The sequence below is a fragment of the Myotis brandtii genome, unplaced genomic scaffold, assembly GCF_000412655.1.
Source record: "Myotis brandtii unplaced genomic scaffold, ASM41265v1 scaffold53, whole genome shotgun sequence".
NCBI classification, from domain to species: domain Eukaryota; kingdom Metazoa; phylum Chordata; class Mammalia; order Chiroptera; family Vespertilionidae; genus Myotis; species Myotis brandtii.
Genome location: NW_005369942.1, coordinates 99,106 through 126,062, shown reverse-complemented (window position 1 = coordinate 126,062; position 26,957 = coordinate 99,106). Strand labels below are relative to the sequence as shown.

General features: G+C 42.6%; 1 protein-coding gene across 1 annotated transcript in view; it reads right to left on the bottom strand.

Annotated features, from left to right (window-relative positions):
• RNF150 (ring finger protein 150) overlaps window positions 1-26,957 on the bottom strand; it is a 69,992-nt gene that overhangs the window by 22,382 nt on the left and 20,653 nt on the right. Inside the window, exons 5-6 of the mRNA XM_014548948.1 lie at window positions 17,934-18,030; window positions 10,040-10,250 (exon numbers count right to left, since the gene is read on the bottom strand). Of these exons, the coding sequence (XP_014404434.1) occupies window positions 10,040-10,250; window positions 17,934-18,030 (308 nt within the window). The remainder of the gene's footprint in view (window positions 1-10,039; window positions 10,251-17,933; window positions 18,031-26,957) is intronic.

Sequence of the window (26,957 nt, the reverse complement as noted above, 5' to 3'; positions counted from 1 at the left end):
TTTGTGGACGCGACTAGCACTAACCACTGCACATGAGACTGCTGACTGACTGGCTCACTCAACTCATGCATAGACTCACCCAGGCCGAAAACTGACTTCTGCGCAGGGGCCACGAAGTTTCAATCGCACTGTACGCGCGCGCCCGCACGTGGTATTTTGTGGAAGAGCCACACTCCAGGGGCCAAAGAGCTGCATGTGGCTCTCGAGCCGCAGTTTGCCGACCACTGGCCTAGGGCAACTAGCAGAAGGCTCAGGATGGGGAGGGAACCTGGGGGGCCTAAATTCTCTACACAAAGTCTTTCAAATGCTCTTCTTCTGAGCACCACTCTCTATTGCAGCCTTCCTGGGGACCTGATGCTCGGAGGGCAAGACCACCTTCTTCTTGTTGGTTTTTCCTTCAGGAGGCACTGAGATTTCAGCTGTTCCTATTTCATGAAGAGAATTACCACGCACTTGCCATCCAAACTGTGTTGACATTTGTATTGTCTATTGTAATCTTTTCTCTTTTTTAGGTCCTTGCAGGTTTATACCTTTTACGAGGTTGGCAGGACTTGGTGAGATAGCAGAGATAAGCCTGTGGGTTCAGTCGGCTTTGTGTTGCCAGAAATCTTCAGTTGATTCTAGATGGTTCCTTTACCAAGATGACCAATCCTGATGCCCTTGAGTCTTAAATCACCTCATAGGGCATCTTTTAATTCCATTTTTAACTCTGTGCTCTTAGCCTGGAGTAAGTGAGCTTCTCAGGCATTTCTTTGCAGGGACCATGTTTAACGATGTGGTCCAGTATTGGAGAGACACTTGAGCCAGGGCAGAAACTCGATGTACCTCCTCTGCTTCGGTTTTTCCTTTGGGGATAGATATTATTGTTTGTTTCTACTGTACAAGAATGCTATGCAGGCCGAACAAGATACTGTGGGTGAATTATTCTTTGAGATCTTAGGAAGAACAATCAATCGACAAATTAAAGGTATTTTTTCTGCTAGTAAAAGTGACCCAAGTGAAGAAATGAAAGTGCAGACAGGGTAATCAATTTGCCCAAGGACCCACTGGTAATTGGAGGCCAAATCAGGACTAAGGGCCAAACTTCCTGCCTCTGGCTAGTGGTGTTTCCATGATATTATCGTTTCTCAAGTAGCCCCAGTAATGTTCTGGTAATCACACCCCCCCCATCCCCCGGGACATTGAATTTCATTTCTGAAATACTTAGACTTACAGAATCCCGAGACTCTGAATTTTCAGAGCCAATCCTTATGTCATCCAAAAGGCATTTCAGCTGTTTCTGCTTTCTCAATCTCTGAATAATGAAACTCCCCATGATTTGTTATAGAATTGAAATGGAAAGAGAAATTTTATGTTATTTACACTTCATGCTGCTCAAACACTGAAAAAGTGCTGACCGGCCAACTGTGATTCCTGCCATTAGCTGCCACCTCCCTGCTGAGCCCCATGCTCAGTGTGACAGTGTCTGGTAAAATGCAGGTCTGCTCAACAGCCCTTTCCCCAGCTCATCTCAGGACAGCCGCTGAGCCGAGGCACGTACCAAAGCAGGACAGCCTTGGGAGATGGTGCTATCAATGAGTAACTCAGAACATGAGACAATCTCCCAGAAAGGGATGAGCTTAGTCTGCTGGCTGAGTTACTTCGTTTCAGGAAGACATGTTTCTTCTGAGAGGATAGCGTGTGTCATGTCTGAGCTGAGTGTTCCAAGTGGTGATATATCTGTGGTCTAAAGGGATGAACTCTCTCCTAGGCTGTCTGAGAGTCTGCAGATCCTCAATCCTCCCTGTCAGAGGCACCAGACACATAAGACAGGAAAACCCTGGGAGGCTGGCCCTGTGGGCTTTCTTGGACTGACAAGTGTTTTTAATCCAGGAGGAATGTTATTATGGAAAACCCAGTGGCTTGTCGATTGGAGAGTTGCCATCTGGGTCACTTGATGATCAAGGCATGTGCTTATTGCGACGATCTTTGCTCTTCAGAACAGCTGTCCCTCTGTGGAAGCTGTCATTTGAGCTGGAGGGCCCAGAAAGAAGGAGGTGATGTTGCTTCGGGGACCTGGCACGTTATGAGACATGGGGAGCAGTGTCACAATCTGCAAATGCTTCGTTTTGTAAAGTCATCCACCATGGCTTAGCTATTTCCTGAAGGGGAGATGAGAGTGGGGTCTGCAATCTTGAAGGGTTGGCTGATTCTGTTGGCTGACACAATGGAATATGCTCACAGATCACAGCAGTCAATCTTGTCAGGGCTAATGTGAGTTTTATGGGCACCAAGGGAGACCATTCTCATCGCTGGATCCAGCCAGCATATTTTCCCCGGTCAGGAGTAGCCACTTTGCCATTTCAGCTTTTTTGCCATTTCAGTCAAAAAAGCTAACATGGCTACTCACTCTTGTTCTCCCTTGTAAACAGTGGAATGCTTTCTTGAGATGTGTTTATTTCTGGATGCATCGGTATATTTAACAGTCACATAAAACCTGGAAATTGCTGCTTTGCAAATGCAGCAAAGTGTAGCAGCGCATTTGAAGCAGAAATGTGATGCAGGAACATCACCAACCCTCCCCTTTCCTCTCAGTTGTCTGGACTCAGAGGCTCAGAATGGAGTTTCCTGGAAGAGTCCTGGAGACACATGCTTTCTTTTATTTTCACGTTCAGGCTGCGGTCAGAGCAAGCCAGGGGCACTGACAAGTTTTGAACATAGATGTTCTGAAAGCTTCGTGAATTGTTCCTTAAACAATAAACACAGAACTTTAAAAATGCAAGAGTGGATGGCATTTCTGGCCCGATTTTAAGAGAATGTGTCTTTAGCAATGAAGAATCCCCAGAGAGGTTTATAGTGAGTCCCTCAAATGAGAGAGAGTGGTTCGTTCCAGAGACTCTGATGAAGTCTTTGGGAGTCTTTTCAAAATCGGCATGGACTCCTGGTGACTGCAGTGACAGTCGTTAATGACTTTTTTCCTGGGCTTTAGTTTCAGCTGTGCTGAGATAACTACTTTTGTCCTCGTGAGTGCATTTTGAAGAGTATGAACCCCCCCCCCCAAAGGCTGACCCATCTCCAGGTTCTCTGCAAAGGGATGGTGGTTTAGTAGCTGACTGTCCTCTGGTGAAGATTATTAAGACATTCAGGAACTCATCCTTTTGCACACTCAAGAGATGCTTCCTGCCTCTATTTCTACTGGAGAGATGTGGACAGCAAAGGAGGCAGCCTCTCCAACCTCCCACCTTTGCTCCCTGCCCACTGCCCGATGCACAAGGGATCTGAAGGGAAGCAGGTCTGTGATTCTTGACCCCATCACCCATTTTGAGACAATAAAAAGGAGGGGGGGGGGGAAGGTGAGGAATTGGTAAAGAGATCGTGGAGAGAGAATTGTCCTGCTGAATCCACTGCTCTAGCCAGAGGGGTGGGAAAGGCTCCTTCCCAGCCCACACCCAGTGTGGGAACCCCAGGGATGCTGAACTATGTCCCCTGTAGGTGGGGCTCAGGGAGAACTGACTCGGTCTTAGAAAAGCTAAAGCAGGCAGACATGGACTCAGGTCTCTTTCCTGCCTGGTGTCTGGGAGAGGAGGTGATGGCCTGGTGGCGCCGGGGGCCAGGGAATGGCGCTGTACTGGAGAGGGCTGTCGGGGCAGGTGATGTGTGAGTGCCCTAGAGCAGGCCACGTGGGACAGCGAGCAGGACTGGGCTCCACTTGGGCCTCTCCCTAAGGACCTCCTGATGGGTCAGGCACCTCAGCAGACAGAGGCTGCAAGCAGACTGCTGGATGCCCTGGGGTTGCAAGAGGCCTCCTGAGTAAGCAATAGAGGCCCTTCTGTCTGAAGTCATGGGAATTGTTACAAGGGAAAGGGCCCTGCAGGAAAAATAATTCTTTTGTCTGAGTTTGGGATCTAAAGGGTCTCTTAGAACTGTCCATTACCTAAGAGTAAGCAGAAAATTCTTGCTGGAATTTCACCCAGGGGCTGGGGAATATTACAGCCACTCAACACAGTTGTGGCCGTGCAGCCAACAGAGAGGTATCTGAATACATCACAAATGACATTTGCCCAACATATTAGATACACTTTATGCCCCCAAGGATCAGAGTTGATAGAAAGTTAGCAAAGGAAGTTTCTCAGAGGAATCCCATACCACGTTTCATTTAAACAGGCTGACTTTTAGCAGTAACTCATGTGTACTGCTTCCTTCCGTAAAACTAGAAGACCAGGTTTAACACATTATGCCATGTGCTCCTCAGAGTATTGGGGCAGATTTACAGCATCCTGATTCTGTCGTCTCCAAGTCTCTTTCTGCCCCAGCTCACTCTCCACCTATGGGCTGACAGGGGGGGGTCCTTCTAGTTTGAGGTGAAGGAAGGGCGAATGGGTAACGATCTAGAGGCACAATTAGATGGTTGTGTAGATTCAGTATAGGAAATGGATGGTGGCATCAACAACTTCCTTGAGAGACAAAGGGAAGGCTTCCGGCCCGCAGAGAAGACGTGGAGCACGCTGAGTGTCTTGGGAAGGGGTTGATAGTCTTCCTCTTCGTGTCTTTTTCTAGCTCCTCCCTGGAATCTCCCAACACCCAGGGTTGTTTGTTTAGCTGCATTTTCCTTTGAGGCTAAGGGACTTTTCCCCTCCTGAAGCAAGTCCTAAACTGCAGCCTGGGCTTGGGAATCAGAGGGGAAAGTAAGCTTTGGTGCCATCAGACAGGCAGATAGACACCGGTGAGTGACCTCAGGACATTCGTACAAATGGCCGCTTGCATTCACCAAGGTGCAGGAGAAACACTGCGAGTTGGCACTGCCACGTGAGATTATACAAAGTGGAATGTCAGAAACATTAAAGATATGCGTAAAGAATGTCTTTCTCTCAAATGTCAGACTTGCAACAGGTTCGGATTTCCTTTGCTGTGTCATGCTTTTTCTTGTTTCTTTTTCCTGGGAGCTAAAGATGATCCTTTAGCACCAGATTTTCCCATCTTCCATCTAAAGGCAATTGTTAGACCCCCCCTCCCTGCCTCCAAGTGCTGAGATGACTTTTACCTGCATTTGACCCATGAAGAGTCTTTGCCAGGAAAGGAAGAACAGAGGGAGTGATGAATGAGAATTCAAGTAGAAGCTACACACATTATTGAGCTTTAAGAAGTTTAGAAAAATGGAGGAAAAGAATAAATGAGAAGGGAGTGAGCATCTGTGTCCATTTTCTCCCCTAGTGCACCTTTGAGCATCGAGTAGTTAGCATGGGGTTCTGGCCAGAGGCTTCTCTGAATTCCAGCTCTCCCTGCCACTATGACCGTGGGCCAGTCACTTCAATCTCTCTGTGCCTCTGTTGCTGCATCAGTAAAATGAGGCTAAAAATAATATTTACCATAGAGTTGTTGTGAGCTAATTTCATAAGTGGTTTTAAATGGTGCCTGTTGCATAGTTGGTGTTATATATTTATTAGCTACTGTTATTTGCTCATTTTCTAGTAATTTTTTGGGTCTGTAGAGATGTGAGGTGGGAAAAGATAATGTGAAGAAAAATCAGGTCCAACCCCCAATGGGTTGTGACATGTAGCAACACCGAATCACAACTACATTTATTTTTCCATCCAAATTTTTTTTGGATAGCATTAGAGAGTTGGTTACAATAATGTTGATGAGAACTTGAATTTTTTCACCCACTTATTCATGCATCTGTGATTGTTTATTTATTTGAGTTAGGTCACAAGGCAATCAATTTACAAACCTGTAGAGAGCAGAGAATTTTCCCCTTAAGGAATCTACAGTCATTTGGTTAATAGTACAAACCATTAACATCTAATCAGAATTATTATATTTGAACTATTCTGTTAAATCCCCATAAATCAAAGCAATCATAAATAAATGGTCTAGGAAAAATATTTCGTGAAAAAATTCAGTTTCTATACTATAAGATTGATATCTCTGCATCTCTACCAATACCTTCCTTTGAAATTACCTGTCATTTTTCCTTCTGTGTGAATAGAGGCTCCTTGTTTCAAGCTTAGACTGAACACTTTCACCTCAGGTCATTCAATCAACATCTACTGAACGCCTGCTATGACCTGAACCCTTGGAGTCTATGTTGGGCAAAAACAGTTTACAGATTATAAATTATATGGATACTGATCATAATTTTTCAATTTCATTTTTGATGTTTTTTAAACCCACATGTTATGCCTCTTCATTTGCCATCTGGGATTTACTGAGATTTATGAAGCATGTAGTCACTTTTCAAAATAAGGAATCTAATAGAAGACACATTTTCTTCTGAATATTTAAAAAATCATTTCACTGCAAGGACAATAATGCATATTTGACTTGGTTCTTCTCATGGGCTCAAAAAAAGGCTCAGGTGTTCAAGGTTGTTGAGCTGCTAGCAACATTCTATCAGGCCTCCCTGTATACTGCACAGAGGCCACTGATGGATATACCTGATGGTAACTGAAGATGTCCAATGACTGGAAATGTATAGGATAATCTTGTGCTGTGAAAAGAGAACTTATTCTTTGATCTGAATCAGCCACTTACTCCTCTGGGCCACAATTTTCTCATGGTAAAAATTAGAAGTTTATCATGGCAAAAATAAATGAAATGACCTTCAAGGTTCTCCCATCCCTCAATTACTAGGATTCTAAATGAGTCCTCCCCTGTGGGGCCACTGGCCACACGTGGCTCCTAAACACTTGATTCATGGCTAGTAGAACTGAGATGTGCTGTAAGTAAAAAATACTCACCAGATTCTCAGTTAGTACCAAAAAACATAAAATATGTTGGATATATTGGTTTAAAAATATGATTAAGGAGAAACCAAGATGGCGGCATAGGTAAACACCGGAGTTTGCTGCCTCGCACAACCACTTCAAAAATACAACTAAAAGATGGAACAGACATCACCCAGAACCACAGGAAGGCAGCTTGCATTGCTTCTCAGCTGGGCCTCATCTGGGCACCCCCAAACCCCCAAAAAAGGAAGGGGAATCTGCATATCTCTTCATAGCTCCTGCTGGGTAACCTCAGGAAGAGGCTTAATTAGCACCTCCTTAGATCCAAGAGCCAGTGTACCCAGTGGTCAGAGTGGGACCACCCAGATTACAACTCCTCAGATTCATAAGGAACACACTCAGGGGGCAGACTCAGTGAGCACCAAAGCCCCACTGAAGCAAGTCTTGCCCCAGAAGGGTGTCTTCAGCACAGAAGTTCTCCCACTGCAGACACAGCTGATTCTCACTGCCAATTGGCCTGGAGGTCAATTCCTCCCAGTGACACCTAAAACAATCAAGGCATAACTACAACAAGACTGTGCACAAAGCCCACAAGGGGGTGCACCAAGAGTGTCCACCTCAGGTAACTGGGGAGGCTGAGCCACTGGGCCCTGTAGGACACCTAGCACACAAAACCACTCTACCAACACAGGGAAGCAGACAAAATGCGAAGACAAAGAAACAGGTCACAAATGACAGAAATGGAGGACAGCAAACGACTGGATATAGAGTTCAAAACCACGGTTCTAAGATTTTTCAAGAATTTTATGGAAACCGCCGATAAATGTATTGAGATCCTTAAGAAATCTAGTGAGACCCTCGATGTTGTGATAAAGGACCAACTAGAAATTAAGCATACACTGACTGAAATAAAGAATATTATACAGACTCCCAACAGCAGACCAGAGGATCGCAAGAATCAAGTCAAAGATTTGAAATACGAAGAAGCAAAAAACACCCAACCGGAAAAGCAAAATGAAAAAAGAATCCAAAAATACGAAGATAGTGTAAGGAGCCTCTGGGACAACTTCAAGCGTACCAACATCAGAATTATAGGGGTACCAGAAGAAGAGAGAGGGCAAGATATTGAAAACCTATTTGAAGAAATAATGACAGAAAACTTCCCCTACCTGGTGAAAGAAATAGACTTCCAAGTCCAGGAAGCGCAGAGAACCCCAAACAAAAGGAATCCAAAGAGGACCACACCAAGACACATCATAATTAAAATGCCAAGAGCAAAAGACAAAGAGAGAATCTTAAAAGCAGCAAGAGAAAAAAAGTCAGTTACCTATAAGGGAGTACCCATACGACTGTCAGCTGATTTCTCAACAGAAACTTTGCAGGCCAGAAGGGAGTGGCAAGAAATATTCAAAGTGATGAATAGCAAGAACCTACAACCAAGATTACTTTATCCAGCAAAGCTATCATTCAGAATTGAAGGTCAGATAAAGAGCTTCACAGATAAGGAAAAGCTAAAGGAGTTCATCACCACCAAACCAGTATTATATGAAATGCTGAAAGGTATCCTTTAAGAAGAGGAAGAAGAAGAAAAAGGTAAAGATACAAATTATGAACAACAAATACACATCTATCAACAAGTGAATCTAAAAATCAAGTGAATAAATAATCTGATGAACAGAATGAACTGGTGATTATAATAGAATCAGGGGCATAGAAAGGGAATGGACTGACTATTCTTGGGGGGGAAAGGGGTGTGGGGGATGCGGGAAGAGACTGGACAAAAATCGCGCACCTATGAAAGAGGACTTTGGGTGGGGAGTGAGGGCGGAGGGTGGGGTGGGAACTGGGTGGAGGGGAGTTATGGGGGGAAAAAAGAGGAACAAATGTAATAATCTGAACAATAAAGATTTAATAAAAAAAATAAAACTTTTGTTTAAAAAAATGATTAAAATGAACTTCACCCATTTTTGTAGTGTGGTTATAGAAAACGTATAACTGCATTTGCATTATTAACATTGGACAGCAGCACTCTACATCTTCAAAACAAAGGGATCAAAACCTATCTTTAAGGACTTTAAATGTTTAACGGCGAGTGTTTCAATATTGTCGTCCTTATGCCTCTCAAAGTCAAGTTAAAACACTTATCTACCCAAAATGAATAAACCTTGCATGCACAGATATTTATCACCAAGTTCCTCTTGAGGTTGCTTTCTCTCCAGGTCCTGTGAGAGTCCTATGATTACAACACTCAACGGTCAGCTCCTATGGTTTTGCCTCAAGTAGATCATAACAGATCATCAGGAAATACACCAAAATGTTAAGAATGATTATTTCTGGGTAATGGGGTACTGAGTGATTTTTGAATTTTTAAAATTCTTTTCTTCATCTTTCAATCTTTTAACAATGAAGACCATTATGCTTCTTCATTAGAAAAGTGCATATCTTTGAATTTCAGCATGAATGGTTTATAAATTGTATAAACATGACAAATGTGTAAAAAAGAGGACACTTAAAAGGAAATACCCTAAAATACTTTAATCTGCTTTTCTATATTTCCAAACTTTCTATAGTGAATTGGTTATTTCTATCCAGGGACGAAATACACCTTCTTTAAAACTTACACTATCCATCCCCCCTTCTAACCTTCAACCTATGTTAATCTGCAGGCTGGCTTTCTCAGCACGCCTGAAGCTATCTCCACTGTATTAAAGTGATGAGTAAATACTTCAGATTTTTTGCTTCAATCTTCAATATTTTTACAACTAACATCAAACAGAACAGTATTGAGTTAAGAGTTTATGCAGGAGATGGGGAAGAAACCCCAATGGTATTTTAATATGCCACATGCACAGGGGCTTAGGTTGTACTGGGAAAATGCCCTTCTAATTGGGTGTCATTTACATCTGAGTCCTGTGGCAGCAGGGGAGAGCACTTTCCTGTGCGCAGTCCAGACCAGTACACACACACACACACGCACGCACGCACGCACGCACGCATGCACACATGCATGCACGCACAGGCGTGAGGGGGGTTGTGCCCTATCTCAGTCCCACTGAGCATCCCCAACAGCTGCTTTTCTCACCTGCCCTCCATTCTTGAGGCCAGACCCGCCGCCCTACCTGCTGCAGAGCTGGCATCAGTGTGCGGGCGGGCAGGACAGAGCCAGGTGTGCTGTCTGCCCTGCTGGATCTGGAAAGAGCTGGGCTTCTAAAGGCCTATCAGGTATAATTGTTTAACCTGGCAATTTTTTTGGTCTTCCTGAGGGAATGTTTTTTTTCCAGTTCCTACAAGGCAACAGTCCTCTTGAATACGGCACTACTGAGCACAGAACTTACTGTTAGTAGAAAAGATAACTTCTCCCTCCTGCGGGGTGGGGTCTGTATCCTGGACCACCTGCAAGGCTCCCACAGTCCGAACAGCAGGGTCCAAAGTGACTGAACTTTCATTTACAGTCGTGTCGCTTGCACCTGTGATCTGGTTGGTTGGTGGGCCTCCCAGAGATCCCTCGTAGTCGGTGGGCAAGTCGTCCATGCAGTCGGCGTTGGGCTGACAGGAGCAGAAAAGAATCTGTTCTCAGTGTGTGTCATCAAGTTAGAGGCAAAATGTCTGCAGCCTAGATATTTTGTCCTGATGGAAAACCAAGTTCTTTACTGCTTTCTTCCTGAACCATTTTATTTTAAAAATGTCCACATGTAATGAACAGAAAAACATTTTCCAAAATTTCCTTTCCAAAGATTCCATTTTGATCTACATACAAGGTTTTAATCCCAGGAGTAGCAATATAATTACATTAAGACCCATGCATTATTTGCAAATACTGATGACATGAGAGGGGGATATAGAATTGTGAATTATTCAACACACAAGACACACACATCTCATTAGATTTCACACACACACACACACACACACACACACACACACACACACACTACAAGGTGAGGCTATTTTTTGTTGTTAGACATAATCCAAAAACCTGCTATTGAAAAAAAGCCCTATTTATTTAACATGCACTTGAACTAAATGAAAATCTTAAGAATCATGACACTAGGGTAAGACCATGGAGTGTAACTACCCATCATTGCAGGACTCTTCCCCCCAGTATCCACTTGTACAACGTAGAAACGGGAGCTCTCTGCTTTGCAAGGCAGCCTGCATTGCTCAGCTTTGCTAGGCTATTCCACTATTGGGGAACATGGCAAGTTTTACTCGTTGGTTTTAGTTCTGCTGTTTAAAGTGATATTGAATATATTTATATCTCTTTCACAAGCAGCTTTTAAAATGACTTTCGATTGCTATACATGCACCCAAACTTATAAGAAAGGTGGTGTTGGAGAAAGATGGGCTTGAGAAATACTAAGAATAGCTATTAATTATTATTACTTTTGCTCTGTTCTGAACATCAATATTGTCTTGAGCAATGATAATTAAGTGGTTTTGCACCCCTAATGGATAAAGAACAAGGTGTGCAGGTGGAAATTCTGGGTTGACAATGATTATGTTGTGTTAAAAGTTCATTAAAAGAGAAAATCTATAGCTCATGGACTCATTGGGAGCAAAAAGCAAAAAACTCAAAGTGCTGGACTCTTTTCCTAGTTGTCTGCTATTAAACCAGTCTTCTGACCACCAACCTGTGTTTCCAGCAGCTGGAAATCTCCATCACTCCACAAAACCCTCCAATTCAGCTCATTCCCTTTTTTTCTGTATTCTCTCTCTCTCTTTTTTTGCCTCTTTGTCTCTGTTGGAAGTGAATCAAGTCATTGAAACTCAAGTTGTTGAAAGTCAATTCACTGAATGACTGAACTTCCAAACTCACTGATTGAGACACTGATCATGAGCAATTATGCTACGAACATTTCTCATCCCATTACTGGTCTCCTAATCTCTCTATAGTTTCCTCCCAGTACATCTCATTCTCCACTTTCTCATCAGAGCACTCTTTTTTAAAAACACAGATATGATTCTTCTTTTCTCCTAAAGAATTAATTACAATCTTAGTTTGGCAACACAGGCACCTATAGCAGTGATGGCGAACCTATGACACGCGTGTCAGAGGTGACACGTGAACTCATTTTTTTGGTTGATTTTTCTTTGTTAAATGGCATTTAAATATATAAAATAAATATCAAAAATATAAGTCTTTGTTTTACTATGGTTGCAAATATCAAAAAATTTCTATATGTGACACGGCACCAGAGTTAAGTTAGGGTTTTTCAAAATGCTGACACGCCGAGCTCAAAAGGTTCGCCATCACTGCCCTATAGCCTTGGCTAGCCTACTCTTCTGGCCTCACCTCCAGCCTTTGGAAACACACTGAACAACATATATTCCCTATCTCAGAGCTTGAGCTAATGCTGTTCCTCCGCTCAGGGTGACATCTGCCCCAATCATCCAGCTCCCCTTTTCCATTCCAAGATCTTAAACTAACCCTCCTGGGGTACTCCTAATCACCCCTCAATTCCAAGTCCAAATGTCACCTTTTCTAAGTAGTGTTCCCTCCCAGATAGCCATCCTCAGTACTATAACACCTTATTCTTACTTCTCCCACACTGTTATGGGTCACTGCACTTTCTTACTCTACTAGTCTGCCTTCTTAAAATTCCAGTTTTATTAAGATATAGTTAACATGTAATACTGCATTGTAATAATTTATTAATTTAAGGTGTACATGTAATGATTTGGTAAATGTATATATTGCCAAATGAGCACCACAATCAGTTTCATTAACATCTATCACCTCACCTAGTTACATTTTTTCTTGTGATGAGAACTTTTAAGAGCTACTGTCTTAGCAACTTTCAAATATACAAAACAGTATTGTCAACTAAAGTCACCATATTGTACACCCTCAGAACTTATTTATCTTATAATTGGATGTTTGTACCTTTTAACCACCTTCACACATTTTGTCCTCCCTCCACCACTTGCCTCTGGCAACCACCTGTCTGTTCTCTGTTTCTATGAGTTCAGTTTTGTGGATTCCACATATAAGTGAGACACAAGCCTTTTAAAGTAACTCAACTACATTATATTGCTCTTGAATCACCTAGTGCCTGACAATTAGTAAGTGGTCAGAAAATGTCGGTTTGAAAATTTTATCCGAGTCTCAGTTTACTGCTCTGAAAACTTGGGAACATTAGAATCTGCCCTACATTAAGAGAGGATTTGAGAAAATATTTTAAAAACTGACAAGTTCTGTTCAAAGGTAAGGTACACTATTGAAGGGTAGCAGAAAATGCCACCCCTCCATATGTTGGCATAAGGATTATTTTGAACTGAAATAATTGAGAAGGACATAAAGACATGTTCTCTGTCCTTCTTCTATGTGCATAAAAGCAGGACATGCATTTGTAAGTGTGTGCCCCCTCTGTATCAGGAAGGTAAGAACATTCTTGTCACCAGTGATTGGGAATTGACTCTGAAATGGATCTGCACAAACAAACCTTACGAACATGACCTTATCTGCCCTTAGTTTCCCCAAGATATTTACCTCCTCGCAATCTGCTGTTCTAGAAACCCAAAGTTCTTTTCCTTTGTCTTGCTGCTTCTCTAAAATGTCATTGCTCTTTTTTTGAAGATGCCATATAAGCTCAACTTCTAAGCACCTTTTTGAGTTACTCATCACTCAGCATTCCATGTGTAGGTGTGGTGCATGTGTTAATAAATGTTGGCTTGATTTTCTCTTGTTAATCTTTTATGAGTCTAATTTACAGGGCCCCAGCTAGAGAACCTAGAAAGGTAGGAGGAAAAATAATTTCTTCCCCTCCCTAATACCATGTAAAGATGCTTCTAAGCAAAACCCATTGTGTGGGGTATCGGGGAGGAAAAGGTTTCTCAGTGAGGATAGTGTGCGGTTGTTCTTCAGCCATAAGCATCTGAATGCAATCACATATGTGATAACAACTGATGTGTTTTTCAAAATGTGTTTGCTTGTCGCTATTGTTCCTTTATTTCTTTTCTTTATTTAAAAACATATTTTAGCAATTTTGATGCAGAGTGTTTGCCTTTACTTTGTGGACTAGTAAGAACAGTGTTACATCTTTAATAGAGGAAGGAGAGGAAAGAGAAGGACGGAATTAGCTCACTGAGACTGAGTGTTAGCAGGCATAAATAATTTGTGTTAGATATAATATTGAATACATCAGCCTTACTAACTCTCACATAGATTATATCCGCTCTAAATGGTTCATTAAATAGCAGGTTTTGAAAAGAAACCCAATTTATAATCGTCTAAGAGGAATTATCATCGTAATGTTTAGTAAAAGATGTCAAATATCATCTGAAAGTGAACAAGGTATAGGTATTCAAATTCAGGTTAGCATGGGGAAACTCCTCAAGACAACCAACTGCCAAAGAGTCAGGGATTCGTGAATATACCGGCTACACTGTCTTTGCCATCAAACAGTCATCCTATTCACATCTGGATAACAGTGATGGGAGAAGGTGTTGGGATATGAAAAGCCCAGTTTATATGGTACATTATAGGCATATTCACTAAAACCTGTGTTCTCTCATCTTATGGGACACCTAGACCTAACTGAACAGAAAGGGGGCTGAAGCACCGTAATGTAGATAAAGAGATGAAAACACTTCTGACAATAAAGGACCCCCCCTCCCACTCCTCTCACCTTTCAGTTCAGTATTCTGTTTCTCCTGGTAAAATATAATGAAAAAATATGCCCATCGTAATGGGAATTTCATGAGCCCTGAGCTGTGCTTTTATTCTTTAGTTCATTTTAGAGAAATCCACTTACAAAATGAAAATGTTTCCAGCTCTTAGCTTTCAACTTATATTTACAGTAGGTCCTCGGGTTACATCGAAGATCCATTCCTACGGCGCGACGTAACGCGATTTTCGCCGTAAGTCGGAACCCACCTACATAAGCACCTATGTCACTCACATGGAGCACATACACAGCAGAAATGAAGTGAAACAGCAAAAACAATTTAAAAGAAAGATAACAATTCCTGACCTTTACTTGTGGTAAATAAATAATAAGAAACATAAAGCACATATGTACATACGTCGAAATGACAGAACTTTTTTTTTTTTTATAAATAAATGGGAGATGGCGACGTAACCATGAAACGACATACGTCAAGTCCGACGTAACCCAAGGACTGTCTGTATTTGCCTGCTTTAGCACAGGCAGCCACAAGGATACTCAGTTAAAACAACAGAAACAAAAACAAACCAAAAATCCTGCCACCTGTATTTGGACTAGCTAGTTCAGTGGTTCCCAAACTTATTTGGCCTACCGCCCCCTTTCCAGAAAAAATATTACTCAGCGCCCCCTGGAAATTAATTTTTTTAAAATTTTAATAGCAATTAAACAGAAAGATATATGTATTAATGTTTCTACCTTTTTCGTAAAATATAGTAAAGAAAGGTATAAATTAGAAACATTGAAGTTTGAAATTATGAAACTATTTATTGAACTCAGAATAGAAAGGTAATACAAAAAAAGTTAAAACAAATGCACCTGTGGCCATCACCGCCCCCCTGGATCGCTGCAGCGCCCACCAGGGGGCGGTAGCGCCCACTTTGGGAATCACTGAGCTAGTTGATCAGGATTACAACCAAGTCGTTGGTAAGTGGACATTGGTCAAAGAGGGATCAGGGTGAATTTCATAAATTATGATTCTGTGACTGGCAGCCTTCAGACTCAGAAGGGCTATGTGCCACAGTCATTTACTGAACAATTAGCATATGTAAGGGATACAGAGATGGAGGACCAACAAGCACCGATTACCAGAGAGTGACAGGCGCTTTTTAATTTTCCTTGATTGAGAAGAAATGGAGTATAGGAGTTTAGGAAGATCGTAAAGCAATTCCATAAGCTGTATAAAAAGGATTTTCAGTTAGCTATAGGAAGTGTGTTCTAGCTAAGAAGGTTATGAGTTTGGCCAATGACATGGAAAGTTCTAAGAATGGAGTAAAAATTTCATCTCTTTGGCATAATTTAGGCATGGTGCTACTCAGTGATGGAGGATAGAGTGGAAACAACCACCAAAATTTTCCCCAGATCCAGACTTCAGTATCAACCACCAGGACAAAAACAGAGAAGTCTCAGGAAGGCACGGGGGCAGGGCGAGGGGGGAGTCATATGCCTCGGTGCTGCTGAGAAGTAGCGTAATCCACGTGCCTTCCTCATGGAGGATGTTCTGTTCTCTGGGGCGAGCTCGGATGGGTGTCACGTTCCTGTTCGCCTGGCCTTTAAGAATCCTTGGCAAAACCCAAAAGATGCTACCAATGTTTATTTTTCCAGAAGCCAAGCATGCTAAGTAAAATCCTACCTGCGTATAAACCCTGGCCAGAAGGCCCACCTGCTAAAAGTCACAATGCTAAACGTTTTGTTAATAAGCCAAATGGCCACCCAATACTTCTCTTTTAAAAACAATGAATAGCTGTATTCTCAACTCATTTACAAGTAGCTTCTGGAGAAGTTGAACCTCCCCAGGAAAAGTCTGGGGTCAAAGTTATTTAGTATAAAATTTGGCTTCATGGTTCTGAAGGAGTATTGGAATTGACCCTTAGGAGCTTTGAAAGTATCCTGAGCAATAGGAGCGAGGTCAAGTGATGTGACGCTCTCTAATTGTGAGTACGTATTCTTTTTCTTTTAAAATATATTTTATTGATTTTTTACAGAGAGGAAGGGAGAGGAATAGAGAGTTAGAAACATTGATGAGAGAGAAACATCCATCAGCTGCCTCCTGCACACCCTCCTACTGGGGATGTGCCTGCAACCAAGGTACATGCCCTTGACTGGAATCGAACCTGGGACCTTTCAGTCTGCAGGGAGACGCTCTATCCACTGAGCCAAACCAGTCAGGGCGTGAGTACGGATTCTAAAGGTGTCAGAGACCAAAGACACACGTACACACATGCAAGCACACATATACATACATTCCCCCCTCCCTTGTAAGAACCAGTTACGGCCAGGAGTGTGAAAAGTGCAAGCATTGAGATGAATTTCTAAGTCACCAGCGTCTGGTAGAGATGTTGGGTGTTAACTAATGTTTCATGTTCACAGTAATTGATTTTCACCTTGACTACATTATGCATTTACAACCCTGGTCTGAGAATTTAATGCATTGCCTTTCAAAAATCTAATTCAAAGATACAGTCACACCAGCTGATTTGTTTTTGGTGCATCCACCGTGAAAACTGGCACTCAGCTGGCACAGAGGCAGCTGGTCCAGGGGAGAAACTTCAGCCAATGCACAGCCTCCTAAGGCCTCAGGTGTGCCCTCTCCTGCAGAGTCCCTCTGATAGTCCTAGAGTAATGAGCCCGTCAGCATTAAAGAAAACCTTTGATATCTGACCTGCTCCTTCCTCCTCCAGTGACATCTTGGGACCATTAACATTCTCTTTGTTCTCTGCCATTACTGAGGAGTGACAACAGGGAGGTTGCAGTACCGTGCAGGGGAGGGGGAGGCCGGTTTCTGCATCCTGCTTGTCTAGCTCCTTCTAGCCAGTGCCTGTGTTTTTCTGACATCACTCTGTGCAGCCCTCGGATTGGGTGGCCTGGCTGGCTTCCTGCCCTCACATGGCAGCTGCTGTCTCACCAACCACCAGTCTGTGGGCTTCACTTGCCATGGGCCTGGGAAAGTCTTTCCCCGGAGTGTCAAGCCAGCCAGCTAGTGGGATTCTCTTTGCACTGGCAGAGATTTGATTTTATACAACCTGTAACGGAGGCACCAGCTGGAGGGTCACACTAGAATGAAGTGGTTCTGGCTCTGGCGTCCTGCTCGCTCAAGGTCTCCACAGATCTGAGTTCAGCATCGGCTCTGAGCCAGGTTCCCAGCAGCTGTTCTCCGCGCCCAGTGTTGGGAAGAGCTCGTTTTCTCTGAAAGCTAGGGGCCTGGGGCACGATCAGACAATGTGGCCTGCAGACCTCTGTGATGACAGCGCAGGGGCCATGACACAAGAGGAAATCAATGCACAACTGGCCCATGGGGCGTCTGCTCATGTCCCGCCTGCATCCACTCACTGCAGCCTGGAGGAGAAGCTGCACAAGCAGCACCTGGACTCGCAGACACAGACAATGGACATGGGGAGAAGGCCAAGTGTTCTCAGACATGGGCATTCCCTTTGGGCCTCATCCGATGACGCCCAGGCTGTGGGGTTGAGGGGACAGAGGAAAGCCAGGTGTGACGTGTTCTCCCTGCTCCGGGGGTAATGCAGAAAGACAGACATGACGAGGCTGTAGGCTGTGCTGTGCTTACCGGGATCCCTAGGGCTTTAAGAATGTTCATCTTGCACATGGGGCAGGTGCGATGGTCTAGGAGCCAGGGGTCAACACAGGACTTGTGGAAAAGATGCCTGCAATGAGAACCATACAGCTTAGAGCGGCGGCAACTGCAGAGACTCCCTAGTCCAGTAGGGCCCAGATGCTTCTCCAAAGTCACTCAGCTGCTCAGTGGCAGAGCCAAGACTCGAACCTCCATCTCCTAACACCTGGACCAATGTGTGCCCTGTCATCCCCTACGGCGGTGCAAACTCTGTCTGGATCCCAGGAGTGTCCTACAGGCCTCCAAGTTTCAGAAAGTGTAGAAACAGAGAGAAGCTTCTCTCTCTTAATAGGAAACATGTTTACTGGAAAGAACACAAGGGGAGAAACTCGAACTGGCCTTTCAGGGTAACCTGATAGATACTACGTTTGCAGAATTCCAGAATTTCTTTTCCCACGGTCGGAAGACAACTGCAAAATAAAGGCTCCTTTCCATTAATATTTGGGGGTCTGACATAAAGGGCAGAGGAGATCCTGGAAGCATTTAACAACACAAATGACCTTTTTAGTTGTTAAGGCTGCCGGTTGTCAAGTCAGAAGCCAGAGTGAAAGGGGCGGTAACCTTTCCTGTTTGGACAGCTGACATTTGTGCTCAACTCCACTCCATCCCTGGGTGCCAGGTTCTCTGAGCTTTCATCTGGGGGCAGGCTAAGGGGGCATTTGGTAGATGTGGGAGGGCGCCTAACTGAACTGCCTCTCCACTTGGCTCTCGGAGTCACTCTGTCAGACACTGTTGGAGTCAAAAGCTTGTTTTCTCACTCACAAGATCCAGATCACGGGCAGAAGCAGTCAGAAGTGCCTGCCTGGGGCAAGAAGAGAGAGAACTGTCTGTCTTAAGGGTGAGGGCTTCCTTAGGACATTGCCTCCATGCCTGACCCTCTCTCCTCAGGGGTGCCCTAAACCTGGAGTACTCCCACTCTCTCTTCTCATCTCTCATTCTAGCAGTTCTCACAATGTTCTTTGTGTTAGACGGCTTTAGGCCAAGTGCTTAAAAAGTCCTCCCTGCCTCAAATTAGAGAATTGTGCAGGAAAGGGCTGCCTTTTAAATTGAACTTGGGAAGTAGCCATGTGCCAAGGATGAGATTAGCTGTATAGAGGATGTCTTCAGATTGGTGATTAGAAAAAAGGAGAGTGACAACTTGGATGTGTCATTGTGTTTGCAGATTACTGTTTAGAATGCCCTGCAGATTCGCTGCTTAGGAGGCATGTATCTCATTCATTCATTCTCTCACCCACGCCTTCGTCCAACAAGTAGTGTCTGCCAAGAATTGTGCTCATCACTGGGAGTCGGCATGATAGAGATTTGGCCCCTTCCCTTAGGGCAGTGATGGCGAACGTATGACAATCATTTTTTGGTTGATTTTTCTTTGTTAAATGGCATTTAAATATATAAAATAAATGTCAAAAATATAAATCTTTGTTTTACTATGGCAAATATCAACAAAAAATTTCTATATGTGACACGGCACCAGAGTAACTCATTTTTTTTGGTTGATTTTTCTTTGTTAAATGGCATTTAAATATATAAAATAAATGTCAAAAATATAAATCTTTGTTTTACTATGGTTGCAAATATCAAAAAATTTCTATATGTGACACGGCACCAGAGTTAAGTTAGGGTTTTTCAAAATGCTAACACGCCGAGCTCAAAAGGTTCGCCATCACTGCCTTAGGGAATATAACAGGAGAGGCAGACATTAATAAAATAATAATATAAAATAAACTGCTTAATGACACCAGTGGTAAGTACCACATTAGAAGAACAGGAGTGGGGAAGGATTTATAACAAGGAGAGTTTCCCGATGAGGTGCCAAAGCTAAGACTGGAGGGCTGCATAGACATCCACGTGAAGGGGAGGGTAGAGGAAGGAGGACATTCTAAGCAGAACCACTGGCTGGACAAAAGCCCTGAGCTGGGCACTGGAAGAAGTGGTCCCAGCACAGTGAGGGAGTGGCTGAGGCTGGATAGAGTCCTGCCTGCACAACCACCCCTCTCCCCAAGAAATACCTCTCTCCCCACGTTCAGGCTCTACCTTCAGGAAACAAGTTCCTAATCTGACTTTGCTCACCACCTGGTGTTCCTCCTGGGAACCAAGTCAAACATTCTGGCCCCTTTGACCGGCCCTGGGAGGCAGGCTCTGCATTGTCTCCTGAACACAGACTGGAGTGGGAACGAGGGCAGGCCCCCTCATTAGCTGTTGTAGCTTAAAGAAGTCACTTAATATCTCCAAGTCTCATCTGCCTCATCTGTAAGATGAAGATCTACTACTCACATGGAGAAGCCTTCCCTGAGTATCCAGTTCACCGAAGTGAGTACTTCCTCCCTAGCACTCTGAGTGATTTCTTTCCATGCACTGGTCTTACAGCTTCTGTGATGGTTAGGGTTAGTGCTATGTGTCAACTGGGCCAGGCTATTCAACCAAACACTAATCTAGGATATTCTGTAACTATGATTAATATGTATAATCAGTTGACTTTAAATAAAGGAGATTATCCCAAACAATCTAGGTGGGCCTATTCTAATCTGTTGAAAAGTTTTAAGAGCAAACCCTTTTTAAGAGAAGACATTCTGGCTCAAGGAGGCATAATTAATGGCTGCTCAGTTTTCAGCCTGTAGGTCTGTGCTGCAGATTTCAGACTTGCCAGCCCCTACAATCACGTAAGCCAACTCCTTGAAAATATATAGTGGGATATAATGTTTGGCATCCTGACTGATGCATCCCCCAATGAGATTACCTCCATGAGAGCAAAACCCCCCTTCGCCTGATTGACTGTTGTATCCCAGCATTGAGAATAGTTCCTGGCACACAGATAAGAAATACTTGCTGCATTAGTGGGTATTTATCAAAGGCCTCGGGACTCCTCACTGCCTGCACATGGTCAGGTCACCCAGTCCCATGGACCCACTCTTCCTAAAAATCTTTCCCATTCATTGCTTTGCTTTTCTCAGTGCTGTTCCCTCATTCACAATCTCATGACCTTTTTTCTGTATTATTCCACTAACATCTAAACTGGTCTCCATGCCACCAGTCTTTCCCTGCTCTCTTCATCCCACTCTTCCTTGCCAGATTTATCTTTTTAAAATAAAGTATGAGTTACGTCACCCCCTTGTTCCATTCTGTTCTGTGCTAGGAGCTGGGTATGAATTTGAATAAGACAAGGTCCCTCCTTCAAGGCAGTGCTACAGCCCTTCAGTGGCTCCCTGGGAACTAAAATGCCAAGGCCATTGAGAGGTCACTCCTGGATTCATTTTCTGGCTGTTTGATCTTAGGCACATCTTAGCGCTCCAAGACTCAGACCCTCATTGGTGAAATTTTATCTTATAGGTATGGAGTTTACAAGTGAATAAGTGTGAGTGTGTGTGTGTGTGTTAGAGAGAGAGAAAGAGACAGAGGGAGAGAGAGAGAGAAAGAGGGAATAAATAATGCTCACAAAGCTTAAATCATAAGTCTTGGCCCTCCTTAATTGTAAACTGCCATTAATCTTATCAATACTACTACTGCATCTTGTTATTTATTTACTAGAGGCCTGATGCATGAAATTCGTGCAAGGGCCTTGGCCCTCGCCACCCCGGCTGCCTTGGCCGGCCCTCACAGCCCCTCGCAGCCTTGGCCGGCCCTCACAGCCCCGGCTTTGCCCAGAAAGTTGTCCGGATGGTCGTTCTGCATATTAGCGCTCTCTCTCTCTCTCTCTCTCTCTCTCTCTCTCTATATATATATATACTTAAATTCTCACCTGAGAATATTTTTCCATTGATTTTTAGAGTGGAAGAGAGAGGGAGAGACAGAGAGAAACATTGATGTGAGAGAAACACATTGATTGGTTGTCTCCTGCACACGCCCTGACCAGTTCCCGGACTGGCAAGGAGCCTGCAACTGAGGTATGTGTCCTTGACTGGAATCAAACCCAGGACCCTTTGGTCCACAGGCCGATGTTCTATCTATCTATTGATCCAAACTGGTTAGGGCCTCATTGTTTTTTTTAAACAGATGCTTAGTACTCCATTGTATAGGTTTATCATTTCCAGAAGAGGAGGAATACAAGTATGTTTCCTTTATTTACCCTTTCTTGGTAATCATTTTAGCACAGTGAAGGAAAGAGAATGAAGAGACTAATGAAAATATATAAAAAGATAATACATACTATAAATAATAAATTAGTGTTTGTAGAGCCATTTTAATTTCTTTTTTTTTTATTGCTTAAAGTATTACAAAGGGTATTACATATGTGTCCTTTTTTTCCCCCGCCCTTGACAATCCCCTGGCCTCCCCTACCCCCCAGTGTCTTATGTCCATTGGTTATGCTTATATGCATGCATACAAGTCCTTCGGTTGATCTCTTACCCCCTTCCCTCCTGCCCCCCAACCCTCCCCGGCCTTCCCGCTGCAGTTTGACAATCTGTTTGAGGCAGTTCTGCCTCTGTATCTATTATTGTTCAAAAGTTTATAATGGTCTCTATTATCCGTGAATGAGTGAGATCATGTGGTATTTTTCCTTCACTGACTGGCTTATTTCACTTAGCATAATGCTCTCCAGTTCCATCCATTGCGTTGCAGATGGTAAGAGTTCCTTCTTTTTTACAGCAGCATAGTATTCCATCGTGTGCATCTTGTTTTTAGATGTTGTTATTACTCTGTATTCTACTCTTCAGAATGAACTTTCTAAGGTTGAATGCAAGTAACTCAAAATTTTAAAAAAAATCACAGGAGGAACTAAGGACAAAAAAAGTGCTGAAATGACTCATAGGGTGATCATGCTGATCATTAACTAATATTTCTAGCATATTTTTTGTTAACCATCAAATATGAAGACTATATCCTCATAATTGGATTGCAACCCCCTACCCCCAAATGGAAAGAAAAATAGAAGTCACTTGACTAAATAAATAAACAAAACAATAGGGGAAGACTCTGGAATTTAGTGCAATGCACCCCCAGTTTAGTAAACATCTGTAAGGCAAAGTCAATCTCAACTCTTCCTATTTGTACAATTCTCAGTAGAGCACTGTCCCTTCCCATGTTTTAACAAAAGCTGGGTGAGGAAATACATCAGAGGAACAAAAGGACAAGATATTCTATCTCTTAACAATCCCAACAAATTGGAAGTACAACAGGGGGTTGATCAAACTCTTCTCCTTCCTAATTCACCGAAGGGAAGCAAACGTTTAGAAAGTGTTCTTTAAACACCTCACAAAACATGATGTCTATAGCTGCATAATGATGCAGAGAGGATGATGAATAATAAAAGCAGGTCTCACAGTTTTAGCAGCACTGAAAACCCAGTTTGACCCATTTCCCTATCTATCGATTCTTGTTTTCTCTTGTCCTTTCGCCTGTATGTGTAAATCCCACCCCAATGGAATGACAATTTTTTTCTCCACGTGGAGGAGGAAGGGCTGTTCTGGCCGTTCCATCTCATTCCCTTTTGCAGGCTATGAACGCCCCCCTTCCCTCCCCCCCGCCATTGAGATCAGGGTCCCTGGCTTTCCTTTTGGCATCAATGAAAGCTGTTTCATTCTCCTTGGTGAAATGGCCATCAAAGAACGTGATGATGAACTTTGTGTCGCTAAGTGATTCCCTTCCATCTTTCTCTGTCCCCTCTGCAGACCGTCCTTACAGTGATCACCTTGTTGTGTTCTGGGCTCGGTGTGAATCAGGCCAGTTAAGCAGGCACAGCCCCTCCTGCCATAAACTCCTTCCAACTCCTTCCGCTGTGGGGGTGACTCTGACATTGGGCTTGGTCTGAAGTGTTTGGACCAATTATGAGACACTGCATTTCCCGGATTCCCTCTTTTTAGGTTACATAAACATTGTTTAAATGAAAAAGAAAAAGAAGAAAAGGAAAGGGGAAAAAGAGCTGTCACACAGAACCAGTAGCGACCATATTCTGGCTGTTGCTGTAAACATAATTACGTTGTTTAGGCAAGCTAAGAGGCTATGCTAGCAGGCGCGCCTGCTGGAGGGGGAAAAAGAATGCACCACAGTAAATCACTGCTCACCTCTAGCACAAGCACCGCCTCTGTGAGGAAGGAGGGTGTTTTCAGGCCCATAATAACAAGCTTGGACTCACTATGGAGAAAGGGAAATCCTTAAGGCTGGGCTAGATTGAAGTTGGTGTGCATGGGGTCCTTAGACATTTGGCTTTGAGGGAGATGGGAGTTTCTGAGGCAGATTTTTAGCCAAAACCATTATTTCCAGAGAGTTGTGAGCACAGCAGAGCACCCTTATGGGGCAGGGGGAGGGTGGGGCCAAGGTGTCAGAGCCACAGCCAGTGGTACAGTGGAAAGACCAGCTCAGAAGTCAGAAAACATGGCTTTGCTTTGGGCCCTGTGATCAATCTCTCTGAATTAAGTTGTTGTTTTTTAAAATTAAAATAATGAGGCATTAATGATACCTACTCTATCTATATTATAGATATAATATATATATAAAATTATATATAATTGTGATACCAATTAGCTATTATATGCAAAAGAGCTTTGTAAACAGTAGAGTGCTTTTCAAAGTTAAAAATCTATATATCTAAATAAAAGCCTAATATGCAAATTGTCCCCTCGGAAGTTCCACTGGGAGACCAAGAGTTCGATCGCTCACCATGATGTGTGCTGACCACCAGGGGGCGGCACGGAACAAAGGAAGGCCCCAGCTGGCAGCTGGGGAAGGAAGGCCCTGGCTGCCAGCCAGAAGGCTCCGATCGGCCCTGATCGCCAGCCAGGCCTAGGGACCCTACCTGTGCATGAATTTCATGCACCAGGCCTCTAGTATTTTAATAAAGAGCCACTTCTTTCAATCCATAGTATTGGATTTAAATAGCAGTAAGGAAAAACCAACATAACTTAAAAAACTAAGACAATGCATCAGATCCTCCTGCTACTAAACTGTGTTTCTTTTTTTAGCTATAGTGGACGAAATCGATCCTTGGGGAACGCAAGTTCCGAGGGCACTGCTGAACCCTCCTTTCATAGCCAGTGTCACTCGCGCCTCTGGTTTCTGGTGGAGGGAGACTCCGTGCTGAAAACTTGACCCTGGTCTAATTATATCACTTGGCTGGGGCAGCAAAGCTGGTTGGCATTCCTCCCGTCTGTCTAGTTGATGAATATAACCAGGGATCAGGACATTTGAAGTCAGAATGCCATATTTAACAAGGTTATTACAGTTTGAGACTTCTTTCCTAGGGCGGCATTTGCTCTGTTGCAGACGACAGAAAGTAACACATCAGACATCATTTATCAGCCCTGCCATCTCCTTTTATGTTTCCTTCTTTCATCCCTGACATTCAGTGATGTACCTAATGTTTGGCTAGGTACACATACAAATCCAAAGTAATCAAAGAAAAATTATTAGAAAATACCATCAGCACACTTTGAACTTAAAATATATGTAATTTTGACTAAGGCACAATGCGAACTATCTTTTTTTTTTAAGTTCAAAGTATAGCTTCTTTGGTACTTAAAATTTTCCCCCCATTATTTTAAATGTAGGTATAAAAACTGCTTAAATCTTAAGAAAGCTCCATGACTGTAGTGTACATACTATTCAGATGAAGATATAGTTTCCCCAGAGACCTCTCCTCCCCCTCACCTGTCAGTACTCACTCTTTGCCATGTACCCACCATTATGGCTTCTGTCAGCATAGATGAGCTTTGTTTGTATTGAATTTCATATAAATGGGATCATAAAGTATATTCTTTTTTTTTTTTGGCCTGGGTTTCTTTTGCTCAACATAATGTTTTCAGGTTCATATGTGCTCTAATGTATACTTATTAATATACATTGTTTTTTAATGCTGAGTGATATTCCATTGCATATATGTACCCCAATTTTTTTATACATTTTTCTGTTGTTAGACATTTGGGTTGTTTTCCTTTTTGGCTATTATGAATAAATGTACTATGACAACTCTGTACAAGTCTTTCTGTGAACGTAGCATTCATTTTTCCTGGGTACATATCCAAGAGTGGAACTGCTAGGATAGATGGGTAGTATGTGTTTAACTTTAGTAGAAACTGTCAAATTTCCAAAGCAGTTGTGCCATTTTAAACTCCCACCACATTATATAACTTTTAACTTGGCAGAGTATGTTAAGTTGTGTTCCTGAAAGTATGAGTCTTATAAATAATGGTTTTTATAAACAATGACTATTGAGTGGAATGCTTCACACCGATATAAATTTCAGATACATTTTAAAAAATGTAGTTAACCAATGTTTGTTTGTTTTTTAATTTCTTGATAGGGAAGCATAGAGAGGAAAAAATAAAAATGAACAAAGATAAAATTCATATAATTTATCTTTTTTACTGTTAATCAAAAAGCATTATCAAAACAAAGTAAAATATTTAAAAGAGAAAACACTATTTACTGAAAATATCAAAATTTTAAAATAGTTAATATCACATATTATCAATTCTAGGCCATCCCATTCTCCATCCCCATTTTAACATCTCTAAAATTGGCAAGCATCTTTTTTTTTTATTGATTAAGGTATTACAAGCATCTTATAGACAATGAAAATTTAGATTAGATATATGAAGAGCTTGTTAGTCAACAGTAATATCTCAAAGAAATAAAAAACATGGGAATTAAAACTAGTGCTACCTTGCCTGGCTGGTGTGGCTCAGTGGTTGAGCATCGGTCCATTACCCCAGGAGATCACGGTTTGATTCCAGGTCAGGGCACAAGCCCGGGTTTCAGGCTCCATCCTCAGTAGGGGTCATGTAGAAGGCAGCCAATAGATTTTTCTCTCTCATGGAGGTTTCTCTCTATCCCTCTCCCTCTCTCTAGAATATATATATGTATATATACTAGAATATATATATGTATATATACTAGAATATATATATGTAGATATACTAGAATATATATATGTAGATATACTAGAATATATATATGTATATATACTAGAATATATATGTATATATACTAGAATATATATATGTAGATATACTAGAATATATATATGTA